General features: G+C 51.5%; 2 protein-coding genes across 5 annotated transcripts; both read right to left on the bottom strand.

Annotated features, from left to right (window-relative positions):
- Positions 1-25,151, bottom strand: LOC119093753 (venom serine carboxypeptidase). 2 transcript variants are annotated; one of them, XM_037216755.1, is made up of 8 exons: positions 25,025-25,151; positions 4,939-5,136; positions 4,441-4,542; positions 4,001-4,184; positions 3,356-3,502; positions 2,876-2,950; positions 2,445-2,611; positions 1-2,015 (listed from the first exon to the last, which is right to left on the bottom strand). In XM_037216755.1, exons 1-8 carry the CDS (start codon positions 25,046-25,048, stop codon positions 1,452-1,454), a joined length of 1,461 nt encoding a protein of 486 aa, XP_037072650.1. In that variant the 5' UTR covers positions 25,049-25,151; the 3' UTR covers positions 1-1,451. The 2 variants fall into 2 exon arrangements, with proteins under 2 accessions (XP_037072650.1, XP_037072651.1); XM_037216756.1 differs by lacking the exon at positions 25,025-25,151 and adding an exon at positions 6,991-7,025.
- Positions 10,733-13,338, bottom strand: Coa8 (Cytochrome c oxidase assembly factor 8). Of its 3 annotated transcripts, none has more exons than XM_037216760.1 (3): positions 13,315-13,338; positions 11,868-12,089; positions 10,733-11,195 (listed from the first exon to the last, which is right to left on the bottom strand). In XM_037216760.1, exons 2-3 carry the CDS (start codon positions 12,081-12,083, stop codon positions 10,980-10,982), a joined length of 432 nt encoding a protein of 143 aa, XP_037072655.1. In that variant the 5' UTR covers positions 12,084-12,089; positions 13,315-13,338; the 3' UTR covers positions 10,733-10,979. The 3 variants fall into 3 exon arrangements, with proteins under 3 accessions (XP_037072655.1, XP_037072652.1, XP_037072654.1); XM_037216757.1 differs by lacking the exon at positions 13,315-13,338 and adding an exon at positions 13,037-13,089; XM_037216759.1 differs by lacking the exon at positions 13,315-13,338 and adding an exon at positions 13,073-13,089.
- Positions 25,152-26,115: the final 964 nt, after the last annotated feature.

Raw genomic sequence — 26,115 nt, 5'->3', positions numbered from 1 at the left:
TCGGAGGAGACGCGCAGCAACCCGTTGCGTGCAAATACATTTAGAGGACAAAACAACAAAGAAATCCCGACAGGCAAGATAACGATGCTAGATCTTAAATTATAAAACAACATGCTTCCAAACAACTGTCCGCACTGCACCGTGTGCGCCAACACTCTCCTTCAGCTTGACGATGAGACTACGAATAACCCTAGCACATATGGATCACATGAAGCTCGGTATTTTCAATATTTTCATAAAGACAGGTTGTTTGGTCAGGGAAACACCACTAAAATCGGCAATTACAAAGGCGGTAAGCAGACGGGACTACAGATCGGTACGCGTATCATATATGACGGGTAGGTCAGCACCAGGTCATGTTTTCGGGGCCCGTAAGGCCGAGCGGCTGAGTCACAGGCCGCGTCCCACCACCAATCGCATTCTTGGGAGACTTGGCTTCATGGTTTCCTCTTTTGGTGACACCGCAGGGTGTTGCGACATGCCGTCTTTGTGATGGGCAGGCGCAGGTTCCACTTTTTCGAGGCTGGGTAGAGCGGAGGCCGCTGAGGTCGCGTTCCCCCAGGCTATGGCAAAAGTCAGACGCTGACAGAGCCAACCGCTCTCTCATGTATCACCCGACGAAGAAATCGGCCCAGCGCAAGACCTTCGGCAAAATTTCTCGTCGATGGGCCACAGGCTCCGCCGATTGCAAAGGCGACTGGTAGGAACTGCAACCGCTTAGTGAGGCTCGAGTTGTTTTCTGTTCTTTCTGCATTCGGCTTCTTTAGCTGCAGCGCCAGCGGCTATCGCGGAGAGGAAAAGGTTAGAGGCGGCGAACGTACTGGCGTATGTGACATCCCATAGCAGGCTCTCACCGCAGGCAAACGGGAATATGGTCACCCCATCGGGCCCTTTACCATCCCCCTGGTCGTTGGCGGTGGGTTTCAGGTTAGATGGGATGGAATGGGATTCCTGCAGCCCGTATCACGCGCTTAATCACGTCATTGAGCGCCGTGCTGCCTCAGCAGTCGTCGGGCACTCAAACGACGTGTCAGCGCGTGACACCCCTTACTGTCCGCCTCTCAGCCGCATCTTCATTTATACGGTAGACATAAGTCAGCACCTATGAGGAGGGCAATCATAATCCGCAGCAATCCCACGAGGGCAATCATAATCCGTTCTGTTTCAGGTGTGTTCCGGGTTTGCCATGTGGTGTGGCGTGGAGCTCAACACCGCTTTCTTGAGCCGCGACGCCCCGTCATCTAGCTTGATCGGTTTGATTTGCACAGCTCAGCGTGCTGTGCTTCAGCCTCAGACATCTTGCAATACAATAAAGACCACGCACACGTATATCGCCAGGAACCCCGGTGCAGCAGCGTCTCCATTCGACGCCTCTGTCCAGCGCCCAGTCGAAGCCGATCGAAACGACGGGCTACCTCCAGCCTCGTCGCATTGTGTCAAGGACACAACTTTTATTGTCGCCACTTAGGTCCGTCCGGCATCGTGAACATGTTGATGAGTGCGTAAGCCCACTCCGGTTGATCAGTGGGCAGCATGTGTCCTGCGTTCCGCACCATGACTTCGTGCAGGTTGTCTGCCACACGGACGTATCCGGCGATCTCGTTGTCTACCCGCCAGATGAGCCGCTCGGCGTTCTTGTACTGCTCCGCCCCGTGCCACTTGGCCGTGGCCAGCCACTGCTCCGTCAGCGTGTAGGCGATGATGACGTCCAGCTGGCCGTTGTAGATCATCACGCGGTAGCCGCCGTCCAGGACGCCCTCGACCATCGACTTCGACGAGTTCATGATGTCGTTCAGCAGGTGGTCCTCCACGGGCTGTCCGTCGTTGTAGGGCCGGTCACCGACGTGGATGGCCTCCCGCGTGGACGGCAGGTTTAGAAAGTCGTTGTAGGGGTTGGTGCTCGGGTCGTTCGGGTCGATTGGGAAGAGGTAGTTGAAGTAGTTGACGAAGCCCGTGACGTTGTGGTAGTAGGTCGGGTACGGCGTCTTGTCTCCGTTAACGACCACGTCCCAAGCCTAAAACAAAGCTGCTGCTTTACACGGATGAAATACGAATTACAGTGACTTTGGTTGTTAATAACATCACCATCTGAAGGATTATTAGCAAGCATTTGATGGCGAGTGCATACCCATCTATATAAGGACTTGTACCACGATTATATCAGGGAAATGAATTTGCACATACACTTTTTTGTCAGATATGGGTACATAAAATGTATATATAATATTACATCGATATGATATATAGCATAATATATAAAGTACATGAAATAGAAGATAATGTGACATGTATATTTGCATCAATGGTGTATATATATATATATATATATATATATATATATATATGCGTGTGCGTGTGTGTGTGTATATGTTTCCTGTCATTGTCACGTATGTTTTCTATAGATACATAAGTTCTGCTTATTGCATTGTCCTACGCCTACATACGTTGAAAGCTCCCATAAAATCTCCCTGGGTTATCAGCTGGGCAGTCTCCTCCGCCTTCTGGGTGAAGAACTCCTTTTGATTAGCGTCCACCAGGCCAATCGAGTAGAGGAGGTCGCCGTAGTTCAGCATGTTTATCGGGTCGACTAGTCCGTCCCCGATGGCCATGCCTGCGGGTTGGCATCGTATCTGTTACATGCTGTGGCATCCTTCATCACGAAAGGATTCAAAGAGACGAGAAACGCGACCGACATGGGCTAGTCCGACATTAAAGTCCTGGAAACTGTTGGTGAATGCGGCTGAGCACTTGAGTACTCTCTTGAGATGACGACGCTTTGTCATGCGAACCATTCCGTGAAAGGTTGGGGAACTCAATATCTGTTTCATCACAGTGGCTCGCAGAAGCAATTGAAAGGAACCTTGCGGTTACTAACCCTTCATGTTTATTTTCAGGTCGGCCTTCGGGTTCTCCTGGTGAATCTTGTACGAAATGGCCGGCACGTACTTCCCTGGAGCAGATGTTGTTTTGCCTGACTGTCTGTAACGCTGTTTGACCAAGATAGCGATGGGAACACTCGAGGTCTGTATCTGCCTGGGAATTCCATCCACCACGCTGCTCTACAGCAGTTGGGGGCAAGCAATAGACTAACGAACACGCTTGCGAACAGATAGCAAAACTCGACAGAGAAAAATGAGCTTTTGAGCTTACTTTGAACAATTGTTGTTGGTTCAACTTAGGAAGGTTTCTGTTCCAATGTCCGACGTCTGTTTTAGGCGCGGTGTTGGTGGAAATGACAAAAGTAAGGGCAGGGGCCATTGCCTGGGCAGGGGCCATTGCCATTGCAATGGCAGGGGCCATTGTCTGTCACCGCGAGTGAAAACCTCGCCCGTCTGATGGCGGGACATTTAATGACCTGCATAGGATTCTCCAGTAACGTAGAAGTCGTTCGTCTGGAAGCGCTCGAAAATGGTGAAGAACTGGACCAGTCCGGAATACAGGTCCCTGGCCACGTCATCTTGGTTCTTGGCGTAGCCTTCGTCATCGTCAGTGAAACTGAAACCTGTCGGACAAAAGTCATTTTGTGAAGTGCGTCGCGACGCGTGGGACCAGAAAAAAGGTTTCCTATCACACCTAGTGGGGTGAACAGGTTTTCACATGCCAAAAATATCAGAACTTAAAGAAATAGCTGTAACTTTTTCTTTGTGAGCTTACGCGCGGGGATACCTCGGATTTCACCTCTATCTCATATTTGCAAGATGTGGGGATAGACATAGTCAGCAGCTATCCCCTCTCTGGGCTACTTCTAGGGAAGTGGTTAAGCTGCCGTCTGGGAAACCAGAGGCACGGGGCTAGACTGCTCGCGGTGCCCGCCGTGTCTCCTTCGGTGAGAGGCAGGTCCAATGTAATGCCCTCTCTGCCCGTGGTCTTGATTATCGTAAGCTGGACCGACGCGCGCTCGTCCCCGTTCGCACCAATCGGCGGCCCTCTGGAGCGGGGCGGAGGGCGAAGAGCGGAGGCCATATCTCGACGCTAACCGCCATGACAGTCGCAGACGCACCCGTGCCGACGGGGTTGTCAATGTAGAGCACGTTGTGCGTGTTGACCCAGGTCAGGTTGCGGGGCACCAGGTTCAGGTCGGCGTCGATGCTGTAGGGGCCGTTCTCCACGAACATGGCGTACAGGCTGGAGGCGCCGGGCCCGCCCTGAAGCCACAGCAGCACCGGTGCCGAGTCGGCGTTTTCCTGAGGACAGACGGCAGGCGAGAATGGTCACAGGCTGGGCGATCGGTCGAAGGGGGCGGGGTAAAGGGAAAGGGAGGTTGACGCCGGTCGACACCTGGACGCACACACAACCGACGGCGATGGTGACGGACCATCGTTTCAAAGGGCCAAAGTTTCCACCGGAGAAGATCAGACCTTGTACGATGAAGAGCTGACTAGCGAGCTGGGGAGCAGCAACGGACTACGTTATGAACGACGGATACGCATTCACGCATACCTTGGCTTCAATGAACCAGAAGAAGAGGTTTGAGTTGTGTTCCTTGTTCACGGTCAGGTATCCAGAGTGGCTCTCATAGGCGTATCCACTGATGCCAACCACCTGAAACAGGCGGAGTTAGAGGCGATCGCGCGCTGCAGTCGCACACGTTGCGTGCATTCGCGAAAAATAATGGATGTTGCACTCATTCAAACGCATTGATGTCAAGAATGCGTACGCTCCACTCTCGTCCCCTAACAGACACCGGACATAGTGAGCCCAGCCTTCCAACGTACATATGCCTCTACTGAATGTTATAAAAGTTGCGATAAAGAACGTGAACGCATATGGAGTTTGTAGGACACCAAAGCTCATCAAAAGGTCGCTATAAAAACGCAAACCCTTTTTCAAGGGGATTTTATGAGCATATGTTAACCCTTCCACTACATACACGGGAACCATCTCGACCACAGCCGGCGTGCCGTCGCAAACCCGTGCCTGGGCGTGGCGCGGACCGACCTTGCTGAGATTCCTGGCCTTCTCCAGCTCGCCCGACTCGATGAGCGGTGTGAGGAAGAGCGGCCCGTCACCAGCGGCCGCGGGCGGCGCCCGGCGTCCCCCGTCCGTCGGGTACCGTCTGCCTAGCGGCGACCGCAGGCCCCAGGCCGGCAGCGCCGACAGCAGCAGCAACAGCACCAGCATCGCTCCGCCTGCAGGCTGTGACGCGAAGGGGGACGCAGGGATGAGAGTGTGGTGCCGCGCCCTGGGTTTAATCGGCGCAAGCGGCCGCATACAGCGAGCAGGGGCGATGGCGCAAGCAGATGACAGCTTTCCGTGCTGACAGCTTTTCGGTCGTCCTGTGCTGAGCGAAGTAAGCGTATCAAACGACAGCAGCCTTTCCCACCGCCAGCTTTGGTGCTGCGCTGAATGCAGAGTGATGGAACAAGGTCAACTGCGTCGGGTGAGGGGCGGTGGTATCCCCAAAACGGCTGGAAAATGTGATACATAAGCACTGCGTGATGCCGCATGCCGAAGAGAGAAGAGAGATGAAACAAGTTCTGTCAGCTCTTTCTCCCTTCGATTTCTATACGTTTATTGCCAGACGGAAAATATTGCGTTTCAATTCGTGATCAAATGAACAGAATCGGTTTTCCGTGTTCGCCTGGCACCGTGCCAACTCTGACCGGATTGAGATGTTTGTGTCAACGGATCTCTGGTCACGTGCCGATGCGAACTTCAGGTAACATGTGCGAGCTAGCTGCACGCTGCCTCGTACTACCGTCTCTTATCTGAAGCAACTTCTATTTGGATGTGCCACTCAGACGTTCTGGGATCCACTGGCGTAAACAGCTCAACAATTCGATTTTGCTCATCTGTCACATGTCGAGATGTTGGCCCACATCGTGTCAGCCAGCACCTTAGGCTAAGACAGTAATAGTGTCTGGTACCTCCATGAAGGCCAGCAGAGGCCTGCAAAATTACACAGACATGGCTTCTTGTGATTTTGTTTAATTTACGAGCTGTGCGCTAAAAAGCGAGTCGGGCGACCGTGAACATTTAATAAATGCAACGCGCAACAAATACCCGAACTGGGGAAAGCATTCATAGAGAATATTGGAAAACATCTTAATTCAATAAATGCATGGTATATATCATATATATATATATATATATATATATATATATAAATTTGGAAGACATCATTTCGTACGGAGAGCACAAGTGAAGCATGGCTAATTGGAGTAAGACGGAATCCTTTTTTCACTTTGATCATGCAAAATACACTCATAATGGGAACACTACAAAGACATTAACATGTTGCTACAATCACAGCAATAGTGCTCAACGTCCACCACATAATAATTCAAGGGTTGTACAAGAAGATGTTTGTCTGTTAACGGCTGGAGAGAGTTCGGTAATGAATACATTTACCCAAATTTGAAGGCGTCTTCTGTCATTGCACGTTTCCAAAACATAAGTGTTGTCTGTCAGTTGTTGTGTCAATGTCCTGTCGTGTTCGTGTCGCATGTGACCCAGAGCTACCTCGTCACGTAAGTGCATTATCAGGCGTCGTGAGAGTGCCGTTGTGGCCACACCAATGTAGTGTATGGAACGAAGTTTGCAGCATTGATATATATATATATATATATATATATATATATATATATTACTTGAATATATGATACTTATATATATATATACATATATAGTGCAACATTGATCTATCATAATATTTATATATATATATATATATATATATATATATATATATATATATATTATATATATATGTGTGTGTGTGTGTGTGTGTGTGTTTATTCATTAATGCATTAATAAATGCAACGTTAGCAGCTTAAACCCGGGGCCGAGCGAAACTGAACAAAAAGACTGTCAACCGCGCAAAACAAAAACGCTTTATCAAGGGTCCGTTATGCTGTGAGCTATTTTATCTAGCGATTTTTGGAGACATTTTGCTACGCTGTTTTACTTCGCCAGCGTCACATGCAACATACTTGCCAGATTGGTTCAGAGTTAGCGGCCTTGTGTCGCGGCCGGAGTTGCAGTCCCTACCTGTCCTGGAACGACGATGATCACCACTGCTGCCCAGCCCGGCCCCTGCGACACGCCAGGGCACGCAATATATGCTATCACGTGTAACCCAAAGCAGCTGTTCGGAACAGGTGGCTGCGTCCCATCGCATCGGCGGGTCCGTCAATAGAGGACGGAGCGGGCTTCCGGCGCAAGTGGGCCACGGTGCTCTCACGTGGCCTGCACGCAGACCTCAGCAGCTGCTCACGCCCGGTGCAACTCGTCGAAGGAGATAGCTCCTCTCAACGGCGGGCGTTAAGACATAAAGACATAAAGGTATCATGCCAACAAAAAGACACAAGGGCCCATCGAGGATGGCCTAATTCAGGTTCTGTGCACATCCTCGAAACTAATGTTATCACCCGACCTGCATAAATTCAGTTATAAATGAGACCTTTAGATCGATAGAAATTGTCCAAACGGTATTTGAGTGTTGCTAGAGAGGAACTTTAGAGAGATGTAAAGATATCATGCCAACAAAAAGACACAAGGGCCCATCGAGGTTGGCCTAACGTCAGGATCCGTGCACATCCTCGAAACTAATGTTATCACCCGACCTGCATAAATTCAGTTATAAATGAGACCTTTAGATCGATAGAAATTGTCCAAATGGTATTTGAGGGTTGCTAGAGAGGAACTTTCCATAACTTTGTTTGTCAGCCCATTCCATTGGTTCACAACTCTTGGACTAAACATTTGTCTCTTCGTAGTTCTACTGCCACCTCTTGCTACATAAAGCTGGTTTCCTCCATGTCTTGGCCAAATTGCTAGTGCTCCAAGGTACATTTGCGTTGTGTTTCCTCTTTATAATCTTGTATACCTTTATCAAATTTTCTTTCAGGCTACGATATTTCAGTGAATACGAGCCCAAGGCCTCAACCCTATTCTCACATTCGAAGTCGGCAATCCCATTCATCATTCTAGTTGCCTTTCGCTGTACTCTTTCCAGTCTATCTTTATATTTTTGGAAGCATTGGGACCACGCCTGCACACAATACTATAGGTGTGGCCTGACATAAGCTAAGTACACCCTTTTGGCAACATTCCAACTGTTGTAATGAAAATTCCTGTTGATAAGTCCCAGCATCCAAACTGCCGTGCTCCTAGCAGCCCCACCTTGTTTTTCGTTCTTAAAAACCATATAGATGATAACCCCCGAGTCATTTCTTCCGCGATCTGGTCTAGCTCCCGGCCTCCCATTTTATAGCTAATGCCCTCACTGCAAAAACTACCCAAATGTGTCACATTACACTATCAATTGAGCGACATCTGCCACGGAGAAACCCAGTTCACCATCTTATTGAAGTCAAGTTGAATTTGTTTCACCTGATCGGTATTTTTCGACATGCCTGCCAATTTCATGTCTTAAGCAAATTTTAGCACCTCACTCCCTGACCCCATCTCAACATTATTCACAAAAATAAAGAGAGAAAAGGGCCCAATCCTGACCCCTGTGGAACCTCGCTCTCTACTAGCTCCCACTGAGATTTTGTACCAAAGCTTCGGTTTGAACGAGAACATATGTCGGATCTGTTATGGAATTGCTAGCTTTAACTCAGTATTTGTGGGCTTATGACTGGGCAAACATTGACTGACCATTACCATTGTTTGTAGTCTCAAAATATATGTACGAGCTGCGTTTTTAAACGTTTCTCTTCTTGAAGGATGGATGTTGTTTCGTGCATTATTGTTCTGTTCTTTGTGATAGGAATCGAAAATTGCCGGCCCCCTTCCGTTTCGTTTCCGAAAGTCGCGAGTTAGTCAAATTTTTCCACCGTGGTTAACCACTATCGCCTATTGTTGGTCAAATTTTTTCACCGTAGTTAACTACTACTCGCCTATTGCGTTTCAACCAAAGGAGATCTCCTGTCTCACATCATGCTTTACGTCGGTGCAAAAAAAAAATGACAAAAACGCCTTCATCAACAGCCTAAAATGGCGAGTTATCATCCTGTTAAAAATATGTTTCGCTTATAGTTTAACAAAACTCTGCCGACTGCGAGTCGTTGCACACCACCCAACAACTTCGTGGAGACGGAAAGGGGATCCAAAGCTTGCAGCCTGCACAGTAGGCCGCCGAGGACGTGAAAAGGCCCGAGGACGTGCCGGGGGTCTTGGCTCGTGTTCTCAAAACTACAGCCATAAGTCACACAGATATCAGTTAGACGGAAGGATTTCATGCTGTTTGGGTTCATCGCCACGGGCGGTCACTGCCCGTAGTTTGAAGGCTCTCAATGATGCAGTGCTCGAAAAAAATCATGGGAAAATGACAGGGCAGTGCGACCACCGATGACAGCACGGGTTCCCGTGTGGTAGTCAGCGCCCGGTAGCCACGCTCTTATCGCAATCAGCCGCGGGTGGCCGACGGCCGTCGACACCAAGGCCGATGGCTTCTGCGTCGTGGTGGGTTTTCCGTGCTCTCTGGCTTGTCACGGCAGGCTGCGATGGCAGGTTTTCAAAAGGTTAAAAATGTGCACAAACTTTTTACATTTGGGCGGACACGTCGCCTTGGGTTTGGACGGAAACCAGTGGCTCCCGACATTTTGAACTGCTTGAGGTCACTGGCTTTTTTGGAGCAGCACGACGAGAGATTATCTGCCGGTTGAAAACACCAGGTTTGTCCTAGTGTTTCTCTATTTCCTCAGGGCACAAACATTTTTGGCATTAAAAGCTACATCCTACATTCCGTAAACCCATGCTTGGCATGTAAGCTGCCATGTATACCTGAGATCAGGGACCTAGGGACCCGTCAGAAATATTCAGTCATGGTCGATTACCTCATGGCATTCTCTATGAGCGCCCGTTGAAGCGCTGATTGAATTACACACGCACGCGTCTGCGTGCGCTCCATGGCCAAACGCCGCTCAAGGTACCACGAGGGTGACCGGTGCTTTGTATGACGCTGAAATCACGGGGCGGCGGTGACGGTCAGACCAAATATTCCGCGCGAGTTTCGAACCTCGAGGCATCACCACACGATGCCGTCACGTGCCCTGCGCGGACTCATGCCTCGGAGATGCCATCTGTCCTGCGCCTGCGCGGAACCCGATCAGCTGACGTACAGCCACAGACTATCTACTGCAAATGAGGAATAGAAAGAGCCGATCATGGGAGGGTTGGGCAGCAAATTCTCATATTTCAGATCGGCGATTTCCTCACCAGATTTTTGTCTTCGATTCTCTGTCGGATGAAGGTGACTCAAAGCACGGAAGAAAGGTTGCCATTTAAAGTACGCGATGTTCCTGATGAAGTGCCGTATCACAGATAAAGGAGGCGTCGTACGGTGATCAGTATCCCACCGCTGCGGTTATAGCCTCTTCCTATTAAGCACCTCGCCAACAAAGTCTCCCGGCTCCGACTAGCCTGCCTTAAACCTACCAACCGCCATATGAAGTGGCAATTTATCCCTTCCACCACTGCGGGCTGCCAGGCAATTCAATACAATCGCAGCGCCACCTACAATATGTCGTGCGCTGGTAGCGCCACGCCTGGCGGGATCACAAACCAAACATAGTTTGACAAACGACGAGGGGTATGGAACGACCAACGCAGCCACCGAAATACTGTTTCATCGTTTTCCCCTAGGTTCCCGACGAAGTTAGCAAAGCAGCAACACCAGAACTCATGGATGGCATTATTTCGTCAACATTGATCCTGAAGCTCCTACAGTGCAGGTTTCGGACCACACCCCCCAACCGATGACGCTCAAATAATACAGACCATCTTCTACGCAGCAGCATTATATTTCAACACGCATACCGTAACAGCATATTGCTCAACCTAGCTCAATCACTCTAATCTTTAAAACAGATATCACCTCCTGCCATGAGTCAAGCAGACCACAATGAAAGCTCCGCACGCCGCTGGATTCCGCCGCCACCTCGCGCATTCGCACCCGCGACACGCTAGCCACCACCTGCACCCGCACCAGCGCGCGCAGACGCCGCCCGCACCCGCACTAGCGCGCGCCGCTACCGCAGCAGGCGGACCGCGCGCAGCAGCCGGAGCGGAGCCACCAGGCCGGCCAGGCCCAGCAAGCGGAAGTTGTGGCCGTACCACTGCAGGTTGTAGCGGCGATGCTTCTCCCGGTTGCGCTCCATGAACTCGCGGTAGAAGTCGGCCATCTGGTCGTCGGTGACGGCTTCCGCGCCCGGCCTCGTACGAAGCTCGACGAAACGACGCCGCTCCTGCGGCCGGGGCGGGCGGCGTCAGCGGCGGGAGGCCCGGTGACATTGCGCTACATCGTGACACGTGGGGGGGGGGGGGTCGGATGAAGTTGCCGGATGGATTGAGGTGTTTTTGATTGCTTGTTTTGTGGATGTATGTTTGCTGGCTTTCCATGATGACACGATTAGGAAACCATGAACCACATGGGAGGAAAGCAGCCTGTGACAGGATACATGGCAACTGAAACAGCCTAAATGATCATGTGATGATTTGTAATTCATTGTTCAGGGTGTGCCAACTGAGTGGCTGTTCTTGAGCCTCTTTGCAACTGTGACTGCAATGTGATTACAGGCATGATTGCTTTATACTCTTCTCAAGTTTACAAGAATTTGAAATATGTTCCACAGTCCAGTCAAGTCACATGCACTCTCTGCATGACAGATTGGGATGATCCATTGCGGTCAATAACTGGAGTAACAGGACTCAAACAGGGCAAATCAATTATAACAAAGGTGATTCTGAGAAATGGCCCATGCGCCCACTTTGCATCTCATGATCCTACATGGCTATCAGATCCATTCTGGGACCATTGTGCTGATGAATCATTCTGTAAAAAATGAAGTGATAACATGTCCTGTTTACAGTTACAGTTACCAGTGGAGCTTGCCAGCTTTGGTTCTAATAATACTCACTTGTTTGAAGGCCTTGTTGTGCTTTTTCCAGTAGAGATGATTCCACGCCAGAACGCTAGCTTGTTTCTCCCTCAGAATTTTCTCCAAGGCTGTCTCATTGGTGGGAATGTGCTGTCTAATGGGCCTGATTTTGGACACAGAGTCTGGTGGCCCAACCCAGTCTTCACATATCTCATTGGGCAGAAATGGTGATTCTGGTTGCTTAGGTTCTTTCATAGTGGCCTGTTAACAGCAAGCCAGTGAGACAAAGAAAAGCTAGCAGTACACCATGATAAAAAGGAGTAAGCTTGTATCGATGCTTTCACTCTTGGTGGAGGCAATCACCACCTTTGCCAACTCTGCCAATCAAAGTGCGGCATTGTCTGATATAAAAAAATGTTTTAAGAAAGCTCTCAGTATTTGGTCTTGCAATTTAAACAGCAGGTTTGGCTATCAGTTAATCAACCAATGGTAAACTCAAGTCAATTTCCTGTAATGTAGTAATATATATGTAATATATATGTAATAAGGTCTGGGCCCATATTTTGGTAATGTTAAGAAAATCTGAATGCTATTTTAAGGCTTGTTCACTTTTAGTCATAGCTTTTTTCTTCTCATGAGTGTATTGTCTAAGGCCATGAGTGCTCTGTTAGTATCACAGGGTGTTGCAGTATGGAGGGGGAATGCCTCTACACTGTACAATAGCTCACACCTCCTGTGGTGTAATTTGGCCTATATACCACATATTTTTAAATTTTGGTATGGGGGATTAATTGTAAAATCACCTATAAGCCAAGTCAATTAAAGCATCTATAAATTGATAATAAATTAAATTGATATATTTGTGATGCAGAGGTGAAGCCAGAAGTAGTAGATGGCATCACAAAAAAACTATTAAATCACCAGTAAAATAGCTTCAAAACAACATGACCATTCATTGGATGAACCGCCACTCGACAGTATACACTACAACCATTATTGACGTTTAATAGGCCGAGCTTTGTCTAAGAAGACCGAAAACGCGACGCTTTCTAACATACGCGGTGCAAGCCAAGGCGAATACAAGCTATGGCAAACCACGCACTGACAAACCTAACACATGTTAAGATTATTGGATTATCCTGCCAAACAAAGAACTAATATGAATCGGAACAACACAGACATATCCTGCGAAAAAAATACATCAGTACCCCAATGCTATGGGTTGAAATAGAGACGAAACAGACATGCGCCTCCAACGCCACTCGGCCATCCTAGTAATTGTCATATGTGCGCCAACTCAGCTGAGATATGGCAGCTAACGTTGCACGGAGAAAAGTTTCGCCACCAACCGCGTTATGCTATTTCACAATTGATCCTGAATGGGTTGCCCTCCACGGCCTTTTTTAACATTTGCGCTCATGCATCCAGATACACCCAGACCAGCATGTGATGCGGGCTCAGCCGAGACATCACTGCAGGCGACAACCGGTGAGATATGGTGCCGGTGGAAGGCGCCCGTCGCGCCTGAGCGGCTCGGTCCCGGATCTGACCCGGACAACTGAGCCGCGGTCAGACTGAGACGGCCACCGCGGACACGTACCCGCCGAGCGGCGAGAAAGCGACTCTCGGCCGTGGTCACGAGCGGCCATCCGGGTCTCCCCCGTCCGGCGACGAAGTGCAGGCATGCTCATGGGCGTCACTGTGTGATGAAGGCTTCATGACTCGTGGCTCCTGTGTATTTCATAATCAATATGATATACAATTTACGGCGTCTCGGCACGCAGCTAATCTTATTGACGTAACCTACCGTTGCATGTTTGAAATGACTTACTCACGATACGGATTCGCTATAGCCATGTAATGGAAGGATATGAGGCGAAATGCATACGTGCAGACATATCACTGGTCGCTGAGACCCTGACCGCTAACGTTTTGGGAAAGCCGGGTTTTTGTGTTGTTCTTTGCTATATCAGCTGGCATCGTCCTGACTAAGACCCCAGTGATCTGTACGGTGTGGTCACACTGCTTGACGTGCTGTGATGTGGACATTCGTCCGGAACGTCAGTATCGATAGTTAGAGGTGTTTATCGCCGCGGAACGAGTGGCGTGCAGTAGCCCATCAGACGAACTATTTAGCGCCGTATAGCTGGACCGATCGGCACTGCAGGCCCTGACCCTGATTGGATGCCTGCGGTTGCGTAAGAAAATGCATGGCTATTGAGCTCTGCTGCCGAGATTGGCGCGTGCGCTGCGGCATTGAGGTCTCCCAAGAATGACGAGGGCCAGCATTCTATCTGTCGCATGCACCACGCGTTTTCACATGTTTTGAGTACGCGAGTAACTCCGCATTCTCTGCTTTCAAAAAGCAGGCAGGCACAAACATGTTAAAGGTGTCCGAATGGAGCAAGCAATGAAGCCAGATTTCCACCAGCGCTTTACGAATGCGCTTTCTCACAGCATGTGATATCATAGAAGACTCGATGCCACGTAACTCTCGGCATGTTCTGCCGAACAGAAAGGAGGAGCTTGAAGCGAAATTGGTGATATCGAAAAAAACATGCCCGTTTACCGCAAGGACCTTTCATCGTTTAAACCAGCAACGCTGAATGGTGGATAATGTATGTTACTCGCAGTGATCTGTTGTGGGTATCTCCTCCCCCCAGCTGTGAAGGACAGTATGACGATGCCGCCTCGCAAGTACATGACACTGTTGATGAGTAAGTTGGCCGTCAAAAGATCAAAGCGTTTATTAACAAATTTGTCCGACTGATCAGGGGTTCTTAACCAAGCCTGCGAACAAAAAGCGGTATGAATCCTTTGGGCACCAGCATTCAAACCTATTCTATGCATCGATAAATGTTAGCTTGCCCGTCCGCCCATTCATTCAAACGTCAAATAAACAGGGCGTCTAAAGTGCACAGTAATAAACAGGGCGTCTAAAGTGCATAGTCACAAAACGTCTCACGTAGTCTACATAGCCGCACGAGTTTTGGGTACGGGCTTTGGGCTTGAAGAGGTCGCCGCTTAATAATGTACTCGATGTCGGTGTGAAAAATGACTGTATTTACTGTTTTTACACCCCGAGACGTGCTGCTGCTTTGTCCGACGGCCGCTCTTTGTCGTAGCATTGCCGTCATCTGCCCAAGTCGGTAACATCAGAAGCTGCCAAGTCACCTGGCGTATGTACACACAACGAAACACTGACGACGCTTGGCACAGTTCCGCCCGGCTCGCGGCTGTCACCGCATCTCACACGTCGAGGAGCGGCGCGGAGTCAGCGCGGACTCCTACCGGCTGAATTGGAAAGACGCCACGTCATGTGGCGAAGCAGCACGGGACCCAATGCCAGAACCCTAAGGCATCAGACGCAGACCGCCGCTGATTGTCCGGCTAGCAGTTGAGCTGAAGCGTGGACAACTGGGGCCATAAGCATCAGCGCGTACGCCGCTGATTGCCGGTACAGTTGAAATGAAGCACTGGACCAATTGCGGACCCTAGGCATCAGCGCGACGCCGCTGATTGCCGGTACAGTTGAACTGAAGCACTGGACCAACTGCAGACCCTAAGCATCAGCGCGACGCCGCTGATTGCCGGTACAGTTGAAATGAAACACTGGACCAACTGCAGACCCTAAGCATCAACGCAACGCCACTGATTGCCGGTACAGTTGAACTGAAGCACTGAACCAACTGCAGACCATGCGCAGCAGCGCGGCGCTGCGATTGCCGGTACAGTTGAAATGAAACACTGGACCAACTGCAGACCCTAAGCATCAGCGCGACGCCGCTGATTGCCGGTACAGTTGAACCAAAGCACTGGACCAATTGCGGACTCTAAGCATCAGCGCGACGCCGCTGATTGCCGGTACAGTTGAAATGAAGCACTGGACCAATTGCGGACCCTAGGCATCAGCGCGACGCCGCTGATTGCCGGTACAGTTGAACTGAAGCGCTGATTGAACTGAAGCACTGAACCAACTGCAGACCATGCGCAGCAGCGCGGCGCTGCGATTGCCGGTGCAGTTGAACTGAATGGCAGACGCCAGCTGACTACAGTTTGAGGTCATGATTCGGGGTCAATTCGGGGTCACGTATCGGCCACTTGCGGCCGAGCCTACTTCGCCTCGCGCCGACGAGAGGAACGTAGAGTAATATACTATTGGGCCCGACCGTACCCAGACTTCCTTCTCGCCCGCTCGTGGTGCGATGTGGCAATTGTGTGTGCTCGCGGCAGAGTGGGATGCGTCTCCACGATAAAGATTGAATGCTGGGTCTCGCAGTCACACATTCTGCGGATGGAGAGGGATGATGCAGCTTATATGTTGGCCCCAATATAAACTTTGAGAAAAAATGCGGCTGGGTTCGATTGTTCTGGTTATGCTGTACTCTAGCTGTGCTCAAACTCTTCGGCGGACGGTGCTCTTCTGGGCTCGATGAGACATGAAGCGCGTGGTGCTTGGCTGGAGTCTACATGCCTTTTGCAGCCTTGCCCATGACAACGACGCTCTCCAAAGTGTGCTTACGTGCAATCGCATTCGGGCATTTTTCGGGACTCGCCAGCGGTGTTCCCGGTCGGATGGTAAGCTTCACACCCTCCCGCACAAGCCGTGGTCTCATTAGCAGGCACGCTCAGCACACACAGGTAGCCAAGCAGAGCGGAACGTTTCTTCTTTTTGTGACTGCTGGGCGTACACAACGGCCGAGACTATGAAATGGAAAGGGTGAAAAGATAGGGATGGGGAAAATAGAACTATATCCACCTTATCAATAAGCAACTTCTTAAACAACTGGACTGGTCATAAGCATAAGCACGTGACGTCAAAGACTTAAATAAACCACAAAATTGTCGATCATCTCGTGACAAGACCCAGTAGCATGTAACACTTTATAGTCATTAGTATCGGGGCGACAGACAGAAATGAACGCTTTAATTAATACAAACGTCCGACTTCACTACAGCGCGCACATGCAAAAAACGCGCAAGCATAGCATGTACGCATACCGCGCGCACGAAAACAAACATGCCGGCGGCCAAACACGGACGCCCACCGCCGGCGGCTAAACACGGACGCCCAACGCCGGCGGCCAAACACAGACGCACACCACACCGCCGGCGGTGCACCGGTCATTGTTCCGGTTCTTCGCTGTGTCGGCCTTGGCGCCACTTTCCCCGCCGCCCGTCCGTCAGCGCGCGGCGTCCGCCCATACGGCTCGACCGAGACGGTAGCCGCCGGCGTGTGGCGTGTCACGCCGGCACGACCGTGCCGCACGCGGCGTGACCGCCCGGCGAAAGTGGCCGGCCGGCAGCGACGTTGCGGGAAGCCAGAGCGGCGAGGAGCTCGACAAGGACACGTGAGGTGCATGCTGAATCCCTGCAATATTGCAACCTGTCGGTGCACGGCAGGGGACCGATACCGTTGCTCGTAAATAGGAGGCATACCATCCAATTAGCTCGTAAAGCTGAGTGCATTTTCTCACAGCGTAAGGGCTGCGTCAAATGCAATCACGCGCCACAGCAGGCACTGCGTAGCGTGGATGTTGACCCCAGGAATTATCCAATCAAAAGATTCAGACTAAATCACAAACAAAAGCACTACCTGACTTCCGCCCGGTTCAGGTCAACCTGGATGGGGAATTTATTTATTTATTTTATTTTTTAGGAACGAGGAGAAGGAATATATTTGGCGAAATATGAACGAGAGCATTGATCAATTACGGGCGAATACCATGCCTTACATTCTGGCATGTCTGGCATCACCTCTCCGCACCTCACCTCACCGCAGCTCGCCTCCCCGCAGCTCACCTTACCGCATCTCACCTCACTGCATCTCACCTCACCGCATCTCACCTCACCACATCTCACCTCACCGCATCTCACCTCACCGCATCTCACCTCACCGCATCTCACCTCACCGCATCTCACCTCACCGCGTCTCACCTCACCGCATCTCACCTTACCGCACCTCCTCTTCTTGTATTGTTGCATCTCCACATACTTTTCTGCTGTGCGTAAAATATGTGTCGGATTTTCAAAGGGTCCACACGCTCCGCATGTTTTGATCGCTGCGTCTGACCAACGCATGTGGCATCTGCAGATGTACATCTGCGATGTACCCGCACATCTGCAGGTACATGTACTTCCACGTACGTCTGCATGCCTGAATCGTGATGTTCTTTCATTGCATACACCACTTCCGCAGCCATTTACGGCGCATAATTCTCATACATGGCTATGACATAAAGTCTGTGCTCTGTTATTTGATAGAACGGTTGCAACCTATTGGTGCAGTTACCTATTGGTGCATTGGTGGCCTATTAATGCAACCTATTGGTGCATGAATTCAAGTGTGTTCGGTTTTGAAGGTGTATATAGCTGATTGGCTATCTTTCACTGAGCAAAAAAAAAGCTGGTGGAATGTATCTAGTCCAATAAATGCGTGAGGTTTGGATTAATTCCTGAAACCGTTCCCGATTCACGACAGGGTTATTGGTTAGTTGGAAGGGCGGAGCCAGCCAGGTACATATATGATAGCACATCACGAACTCGTGCCGACCTCACCTCCCTCGTCAGTGTGAGACGCCAACTGAAAAGACAGCCGGCTATCTAAGTGGGGTAGAGCAACCTAAAGGACAAAACTGCATTAAAGCACTCGTGCGGCTTTGCCTGTCACCTCTTCTGCCTTTCCATGTCTTAGCTTTCTTTCCTTTCATGCTCCTTCTCCATTTCTCTTTCTTTCCCTCTCGCCCCCTCTCTCTCCCTTCGCCTCCTCCTCCTCCTTCTCTCACCATTAGCCTGCTCTGGTAGAGGAAAGGACCCTGCCGTGAGGTCAGCACTTTGTATGTGCCTTCCTCAAGCACTTGAGGTGTGATGGACATAAACACTTGTGAAGCGACCGCGCTAGTATTTGGAGTAAATATGCCCATCGATGAGAAATCGGCAGTTTCCCGGAATGTCGAACTCGGTGATCAGACACCTGCTAATGAAGCAAATAGTCAGAGTGTAGAGTGATAGAGAGGGAGATAAAGAACGAGCAAGCGAATGTGAGCTGAGAGAGAGAGATAGAGAGAGAGAGAGAGAGAGAGAGAGAGAGAGAGGAGAGAGAGAGAAGAGGAGAGAGATAGGAGATAGGAGAGAGAGAGAGAGAGAAGAGAGAGTAGAGATGAGGGAATAGAAAAACAGGAGAAGAGAAGGAGAGAGAGAGATGAGAATCTAGAGAGAGAGATAGTAAGAAGCGAGGATCTGATCAGAGAAGATGCGCGAGAGAGAGAGAGAAGCTATAGTTAGAGCCCCAGCGGGAAGATCTCTATCTAGCGCCCCCGCCTCCGACGAGAGGAGGCAGGAGTTCGGTAGAGATCTGACGGATGGCTGCCGCCGCCTGACGCCGGGCCGGACGTCCTCCGCTGATCGGCACCGCCCGCGTGGTTCCGCGCTTCACCTCCGGCCCCGGTTAGCCGGACATCCCTGTCGGCGCCGGCGCCGATGGGGCGTCATCGCTCAGCCGCCCCGAGCCGCCGACGCGGCCGCGCCGACCCGGTCGCGTCGTTTCCGGTGGCCGGCGCGCGGCGGCGGCTGGGTCGGGTGGCGGCGGTCGAGGGCGCGACCGTTACCGGTGACCTGACGCGTCGCCGCCGCTGCTGACCCAGATGGCGGGTCAGGGGTCGGAGCCGGCCTCCCACGGCTATCAGGGCCGACCGGGGGACGCGACCGCCGGCCCGCCCGCTCCGCCGACCGCCGAGCGCACCCAAAGGCGGCCGCGCCGGCGTCAGCGGGACCCGAGCACCGTCGCTGACGCCTCTGGAGCACGCCGTCGGAGCAGCCCCACGCCTGCCAAGCGCTTTGTGCGCAGGATGATGACATTGGCTGGTACCCTTTGGAAACAGCTAGCCAGCATACTACCTCGATAAGCCTCAACGTCAAGCGTGCCTGTTTGTCATCAAGACCGCGACATGCAGTACAGTACACTTTCCCACACCGCCGCGCCTCAGTTGCTGTTAATGTCAGTCTAACAGCAGCTTTACTGCTGCTAATCTCATCGACGGCCTGCAGGTAGACGGGCACGTACTTGACTCGGCTTGCAGTTGGCATCGACTCCCGAGTCATCCAAATCCTCGGAGAGTCAGGAAAATGTCCCTTGAGCTGGGGGCGGAATGACTCAAACACATGTCTGACGCTAACAACGAGACTATCATTTTTTATATCTTTCCTCCCGTTGGGGATGCAAAATGAAATTTAGGATGCATGGAGATAAAGGTGTCAACACAATGTTCTTTTTCATGCTGCCCTCTGCTGTGAACGGAATGTGGCTCAAATTTTAACGGAATTCTTTGCAAAAAAAAAGATATCAATCAATCATCAGTTCCCTGTCATACTTTCTAGGTTAATCACAATGCAAAGGGCGCAATTAAGGAAACATCCTTGCCACTAAAACTAGCGGATGCAACACACAAATGAAACTCTCCCTTTTGGTCTGTAGGCCTCCAGGTTGCTCACTGTTGCGTATGGGTGGTTTGAACTAGTTATTGCGGGCTCGACAGGTTCGGCCACTGCGGGCTGCATTCGCTGTTAAAAAAGCCACGACTAGGTGGCGAAAGACTGCTGAGTCCGCTACGAAACCAATCGTGCGAAAGAGATTGCGTTGCATGCCTACAACAGGCAATATTACGAGAAGTTGTATGTGCGCAAGTTCTTACGATATCTATGGTTTAGGACACCTGCAGTGGTCAAAGTATGACAGCGGTGAAGTATCATGTACCGTGTTTCGCATAATGTGCCCGCATCCACCAAATGCCATTACGAGTTCCGATATTTTCTGGCCTAGAGCAGGTTTGTCCGTTCTTTGTGGCAATTCTGTTACAGCCCAACATTCAGACAGCTCTTGATGATTTGGCACCCAATTTTGGCATGTTTTGTTCGGTAAAGACCCAATTATCCTTGATTTGACGCCGCGGCCTGTCCTGTGCAAATGCAAACCCGCATCTGACCCACATAGCCTTTGTACTGCTCCCAGTGAGTGCTGCGACTTTTCCTGTCAACAAACGCAGACGCCTGTCCTCGCGGCGACCCTGTGTCCGGCCCCCGCCGACACAGCCAGCGACTCCACAATGGCCGCGTGACAGTGAATGAGACTGCACGTGCAGCCGAGCGGCCCGCGAGGATCGGGCAGATCCGGTCTCGGATCTGGATCGCATCTGGGCCGTCCGGGCCGTCGGCGGGTGCCAGCAAACCGTCCCGTCACGCCGGCGGCGGCGTCCGAGCGACGGCCGGCCTCCGCCAGCCCCGCCGCTGCCCGCGAGCCTGACACCGTGACAGCCCTGTCAAAAGGCCGGCATCTGTGCCACCGCGTCGCGCGTTGGCGCCGCAGCGGCGTGAAGCGCCCGCCCCGGACCTGGCTGTCCGAATGCGAAGCTGGCGGTGACTTGCCGATTAATTGCACGGCTCGTCCGCATCGGTTGCAGCGTGCTCAATTGATTGTTGCACAGTTTGAGCTGCCATTGCCAGTCTGCTCGTTCGGCTGTGATCACCGGTTATCACGCGGGAGCTTGCTCTACGCCAGGACCAGTGGTGTCCATCTATGTGGGCGCACTGCAGTGAAGGAGATTTTGTCGCGGAGTCTCAGGGACCTCGCTGATGTGGTGCGGTCTTCTGGCGACCGCGGAGGGGAGGCTTCTTGAGGAGCGACGGTGGTCTTCGACACACCACCGTCTCTCAATGTTATCCATAACCGTTTGCCCCCCCCCCCCCCCCCAAAGTCGGAGAGGCGACGGTGGTCTGCGACACGCCACTGTCTCATTGCATTCGCCGACTGCCACGGTTTCACCACCCGTGCACCGAGTGTGCACCATTCGCGGATGCGACAACGCCATCAGTGAAGCCCTCCTGCGGCCACAAAGTAGCGCAGTGAACTCGGGCAGCGGAGAGCTTGCAGCGGCCCGAGGCTGCTGGCACCCGTAACACTTCATTACCCTCACGACGCCACGACCAAACTGCGACGTGGCGGTAATCCTTCACCGGAACGTTGATTGCAAAGATGCGGATGTCTCACGGACTTCGTGCGCTCCGACGCCTCGCTAACCGCCCGGTTCCTTCAATGCGAAATACCCCGGGGCCGGGGGCGTGGGTGGCGAACGACTTGGGTAATTGCCCGGTAATTAGAACCTCAAAGCGGGGCAAAGATGCACGTCCTGATCGCCTGCGGTTTGACCTGCGAGCGCGTGACCAGGAAGCTGTGCGAAAGCTGACACACATCAGCTGCGAGCCACCTCGGCCGGACACACGTCAGCTGCGAGCCACCCCGGCCGGACACACGTCAGCTGCGAGCCATCCCGGCCGGACACACGTCAGCTGCGAGCCACCCCGGCCGGATACACGTCAGCTGCGAGCCACCCCGGCCGCAGCCGGCAGCAAACTGGGTGTCACTCAGGATTGGCGGATTGCAACCGGAAGAGGGCAAGACCGGCCAACTGTATGCAGTGGGTCTCCCGAAACAATTAGCAACAAAGTTGGAAAGACGGAGCGAACCGATCGGGATTCATCTGCGCCTTGAGCTTGTTGCCGGTGGACAGCAGCCGCTGATGTTATCCGACGGGACGGCGCGTGGACCAGAAGTGCGTCGGGTCGGCCAAGGGGCTGATCAGCCGTGACGGGGGCGAGTGAGGTGCGAAGCCGGCGCCAGCAGCGCCGTCGCTGATCGGAGCAGGCCGTGACCGGTCGGCCGACCATGTGGGACACCCCCGCCGGTCATGTGGGACGTTCCCGCCGGTCATGTGGGGCGTGTCCACAGGTCATGTGGGACATGTCGGTAGGTCATGCGGAACGTGTCGGCAGGTCACGTGGGACATGTAGGCGGGCCGTAGGGAACATATCGGCAGCTCGTGTGGGTCATGTCGGCAGTTCACGTAGGATATGTAGGCAGGCCACGTGAGACATATAGGCAGGTCATGTGGGACATATCGGCAGGTCGTGTGGGACATATCGACTGGTCGTGTGGGACGTGTTCGCCGGTCACACGGGACATACCCACCGGCCACGTGGGACAAGCCCACCAGGGATGAGCTTTGGCAGACCAGAGACGGCTGCGTAGGCAGGACATATTGTCACGATGAGGCATTTCTCCTGAATCGAGGGCTGCAAAATCTGCTGGTGGAGAGGTGCTCAAAGGAGCAGCACAGCATATGGTCGATATGTCTGAGAATCGTATGATGGATGAGCATGGGTTCTGCCGAAGATTAACTAGTTTTAGGGGAATAATCAAACGTGCGCACTTGCGCATGCTATGTAACTAAAAGATATATACATACATATATACACACACACACATATATATATATATATATATATATATATATATATATATAATCGCTTAACCCAGGCCGAGTGCATTTTCTTCTTCCCTTGCTGCTTTTTAATTTCTAAGATAAAGCTTCACGGCCCACCGCTATTGGGATTGAGGGATAACTGACAACTAGCGGTCATTTCGTAACTTTGAAAGCACATGCGTAATTACATGGCCGATTTCACTATACCATACGTAAGACAGCACAGACAGCACGGTCTGCCGGTGACAATATTTGCATGCATCGATGCATGCATCTATCGTTGCTGTTTTTGCGTCTATAATTGACAGGTTTGAAAATCGATAATTTGCCGGCCAGACTTCAGACCGCGGGGTGCCAGCTGGTTCGATCGTCGGTGCACTCAGGTATGCTTCGCAAAGGTCCTCGGCCAAAATTAGACCAGACCCACATTTTCATTGATGGATGACATGGCCTATCGCCAGTGTTTCACTCCATAATAACACATTTGTAGTTGACGACGACGAGTTTTATGTCTGATTGTGCCTGACAAATACACTGCATCGAAAGATGGATGTGGGGCGAAGAAGTAGACAATCACCGTCCACTCTCTTTGTGGCCACTGCCGATGAGACCGCTGTGCTTCCGAGCGCCTTAGAACTCAATGGATATAAATGACTTTCCTGCACGTGTATGTGTATCTGAAATAGAACCTTTTTCGACGATTTCGTCCCAATCTTTTGAATGGATTGTTTTTTAAGATCAGCGCTCACGCTGAGCGGTGTTTGTTATGCAAGACCTGTCCACGCCATCAGATCGTAAAATTCCAGTTCAACAGTATAATTTTTGCGGCGAAAGTTGTACGCGTCACACCAGTCGGCCCGGTCCGACCTGTTCTGTGACGTCGCCTGACCTTTGGTGCGGCCCCTGCCACCGGTGCAAGGGACCTTAGCTGGGGGCGGAGGGGGAGCGCCTGAGGCAATGCGATTCCAGCCTGCCACGGGTACGTTCATCCGGCTGCAGGCGCTCAAGCCAACTGAGCTATGCTGCTGAGCTAACTGAGCTGAGCGACGGACACAAACTGATATGGGAGGGTTTAACTTACTTAGCGCAAAGGAGACAGTGTTCACACATGTGCGGTCTAATGGCGAGGGCGTTCGAAAAACGTGGTCGAAATCGATGTTCTGGCAAATATTTTCCCCTCTGTATCCACTGTTTCTCATCGGCGCAGTATGCACGAACACTAGCAGACTGAATGCCATTTAGTATTGACCTTGGTCAATACTGACGATGTTTATGGGCTGCGTTCTGTTTAAGGTGACCTCAGTCCGAAGAAAAACATTTCCCTCTGTTGTGTCTGGAAACGTGTACTCGCTAAACTTTAACTTTTCAATACGTCAACGAATGCAGTGCGTTCACAATATCCACCTTTGCGACTGATGCTACTGCGTAGTAGTTGAAAAGCTGACCCACACGAGTACTTGACCTCACCGACCCAAACTGAAATGACATTCCTGGAATAACATTTCGAAACGGAGGAGCAGATCACTTCCGGACAGTTATCCAAGAGTCAACATTTGTTATTTGTTCTAGCAAATGTAACACACACACACACACACACACACACACACACACACATATGTATATATATATATATATATATATATATATATATATATATAATGTTTGAACCAGTGAGCCAGCACTGGTTGTTGGCACACCGGTAAACGCGTGTTGGGACCAGAAACATCTAGACAATACATGAACAAAGGCTATTCATCCCATAGTACCATCGATCGATGGCTGTCATCACTGAGCCAACAGCATTATCAGCGACATCTCTTTCGAAACGCTCTATGGCTGCAGAAGGAAAGGTAGGTAGAAAGACCCCAGCATCGAACTCACCTTAGTGATGACGCCAGCTGCCATAGGATCGTGATGCCAACGTATCACGGGTTATTTCCTCTGCAGTTCCGTCTTTTGTAACGCCACCGTAAAACCAAACTCCCGTGATCTCCCGCGACAGCCGCGTACACTCTCGGACACCGGTCCCCGGCTCTCCTTGCGCGCCGTCTTACCGAGCGCCGCGCGGCCTCCGCCGGCCAGAGCGTGTACGCCGAGCCGCGGCAGAAAGGAAAGTGGGCCCCGATGCCGAAAGTTGGAGCTACCCGCCGAGTCGGCAGTGTTGGAACGTGGGCAGCAGCGCGAGCGCAGCAAAAACACGCGCGGCCTGTCGCCTCGACTCAGCGGCGACACCAGACAGGCGGACCAGCATCACTGACGGCCCGAGGTTCAGGTGAGGTGGGGGGCCGGCGCCGGTGTCCAGTGCACTGGGTCGAAGCCTTGGCACCGCCCTTGCCGGGGTCTGACCTTCCAAAGGGGTGGCGATTACTTGGCGGGGTCCGTGGAAGGGGGGGGGGGCGAACAGGGGTCTGGAAGGGATTGTGGAATATAACCGACATTATTGGATGTAATCGGATGTAATTGGATGTAATCCTATGGAATCATTTTGACTTACCTGCAGGTTTTAAAGCACGCGTCCCAAGTTTGAGATTGTCTTCAACAATCGCAGACACAAAACCTGCTTTTTCGGCCCAAATTGGCTACGTGTGTTGTAAATATAACATGCACCAAAGTACGCGATTCATTGAAAATGTTCATCATTGCGCCAAACGGTGATGCGCCACTGGACAATAAGGCGGCCTTCCTGTACCTGCAAAATGCATCGGCTGTATATGAACACATCGAAATGCGTTTCGGTGCAGTGAGATGAGACATCGCCTGGCGAGTTACTAATCTTTGAGTTTATCTTTGCTGCCTGTGGTCACGAAAAGCCGACGCTCAACAACAAGTTTGTTGTTGAGAGGCGCTTTCGCTGGTGGGAGGCTGGGGGCTGCGATCAGAGCCTCAGTTGCGGTCGTTATCCCCGAACACGGTGCAGCCCACACATTTCGCGCGTTTGGAACTTGCTGGAACTTGCGTCAGCGGCAACGATA

Source organism: Pollicipes pollicipes, unplaced genomic scaffold (assembly GCF_011947565.3).
Source record: "Pollicipes pollicipes isolate AB1234 unplaced genomic scaffold, Ppol_2.1 Scaffold_4002;HRSCAF=4701_pilon_pilon_pilon, whole genome shotgun sequence".
NCBI classification, from domain to species: Eukaryota; Metazoa; Arthropoda; class Thecostraca; order Pollicipedomorpha; family Pollicipedidae; genus Pollicipes; species Pollicipes pollicipes.
Note: the sequence above shows the minus strand (reverse complement) of the source record. Positions and strands in the feature narration are given on the sequence as shown.

Coding starts and splice junctions, on each gene's coding strand:
- Coa8 (XM_037216760.1), bottom strand. CDS start 12,083: ATGAAAGAACCTAAGCAACCAGAATCACCATTTCTGCCCAATGAGATA. Junction 11,196..11,867: donor ACAACAAGGCCTTCAAACAA/GTGAGTATTATT, acceptor CCCCGGCCGCAG/GAGCGGCGTCGTTTCGTCGA.
- LOC119093753 (XM_037216755.1), bottom strand. CDS start 25,048: ATGGCAGCTGGCGTCATCACTAAG. Junction 2,951..3,355: donor TACTGGAGAATCCTATGCAG/GTCATTAAATGT, acceptor CATCTGCTCCAG/GGAAGTACGTGCCGGCCATT. Junction 2,612..2,875: donor CCTGAAAATAAACATGAAGG/GTTAGTAACCGC, acceptor GCCAACCCGCAG/GCATGGCCATCGGGGACGGA.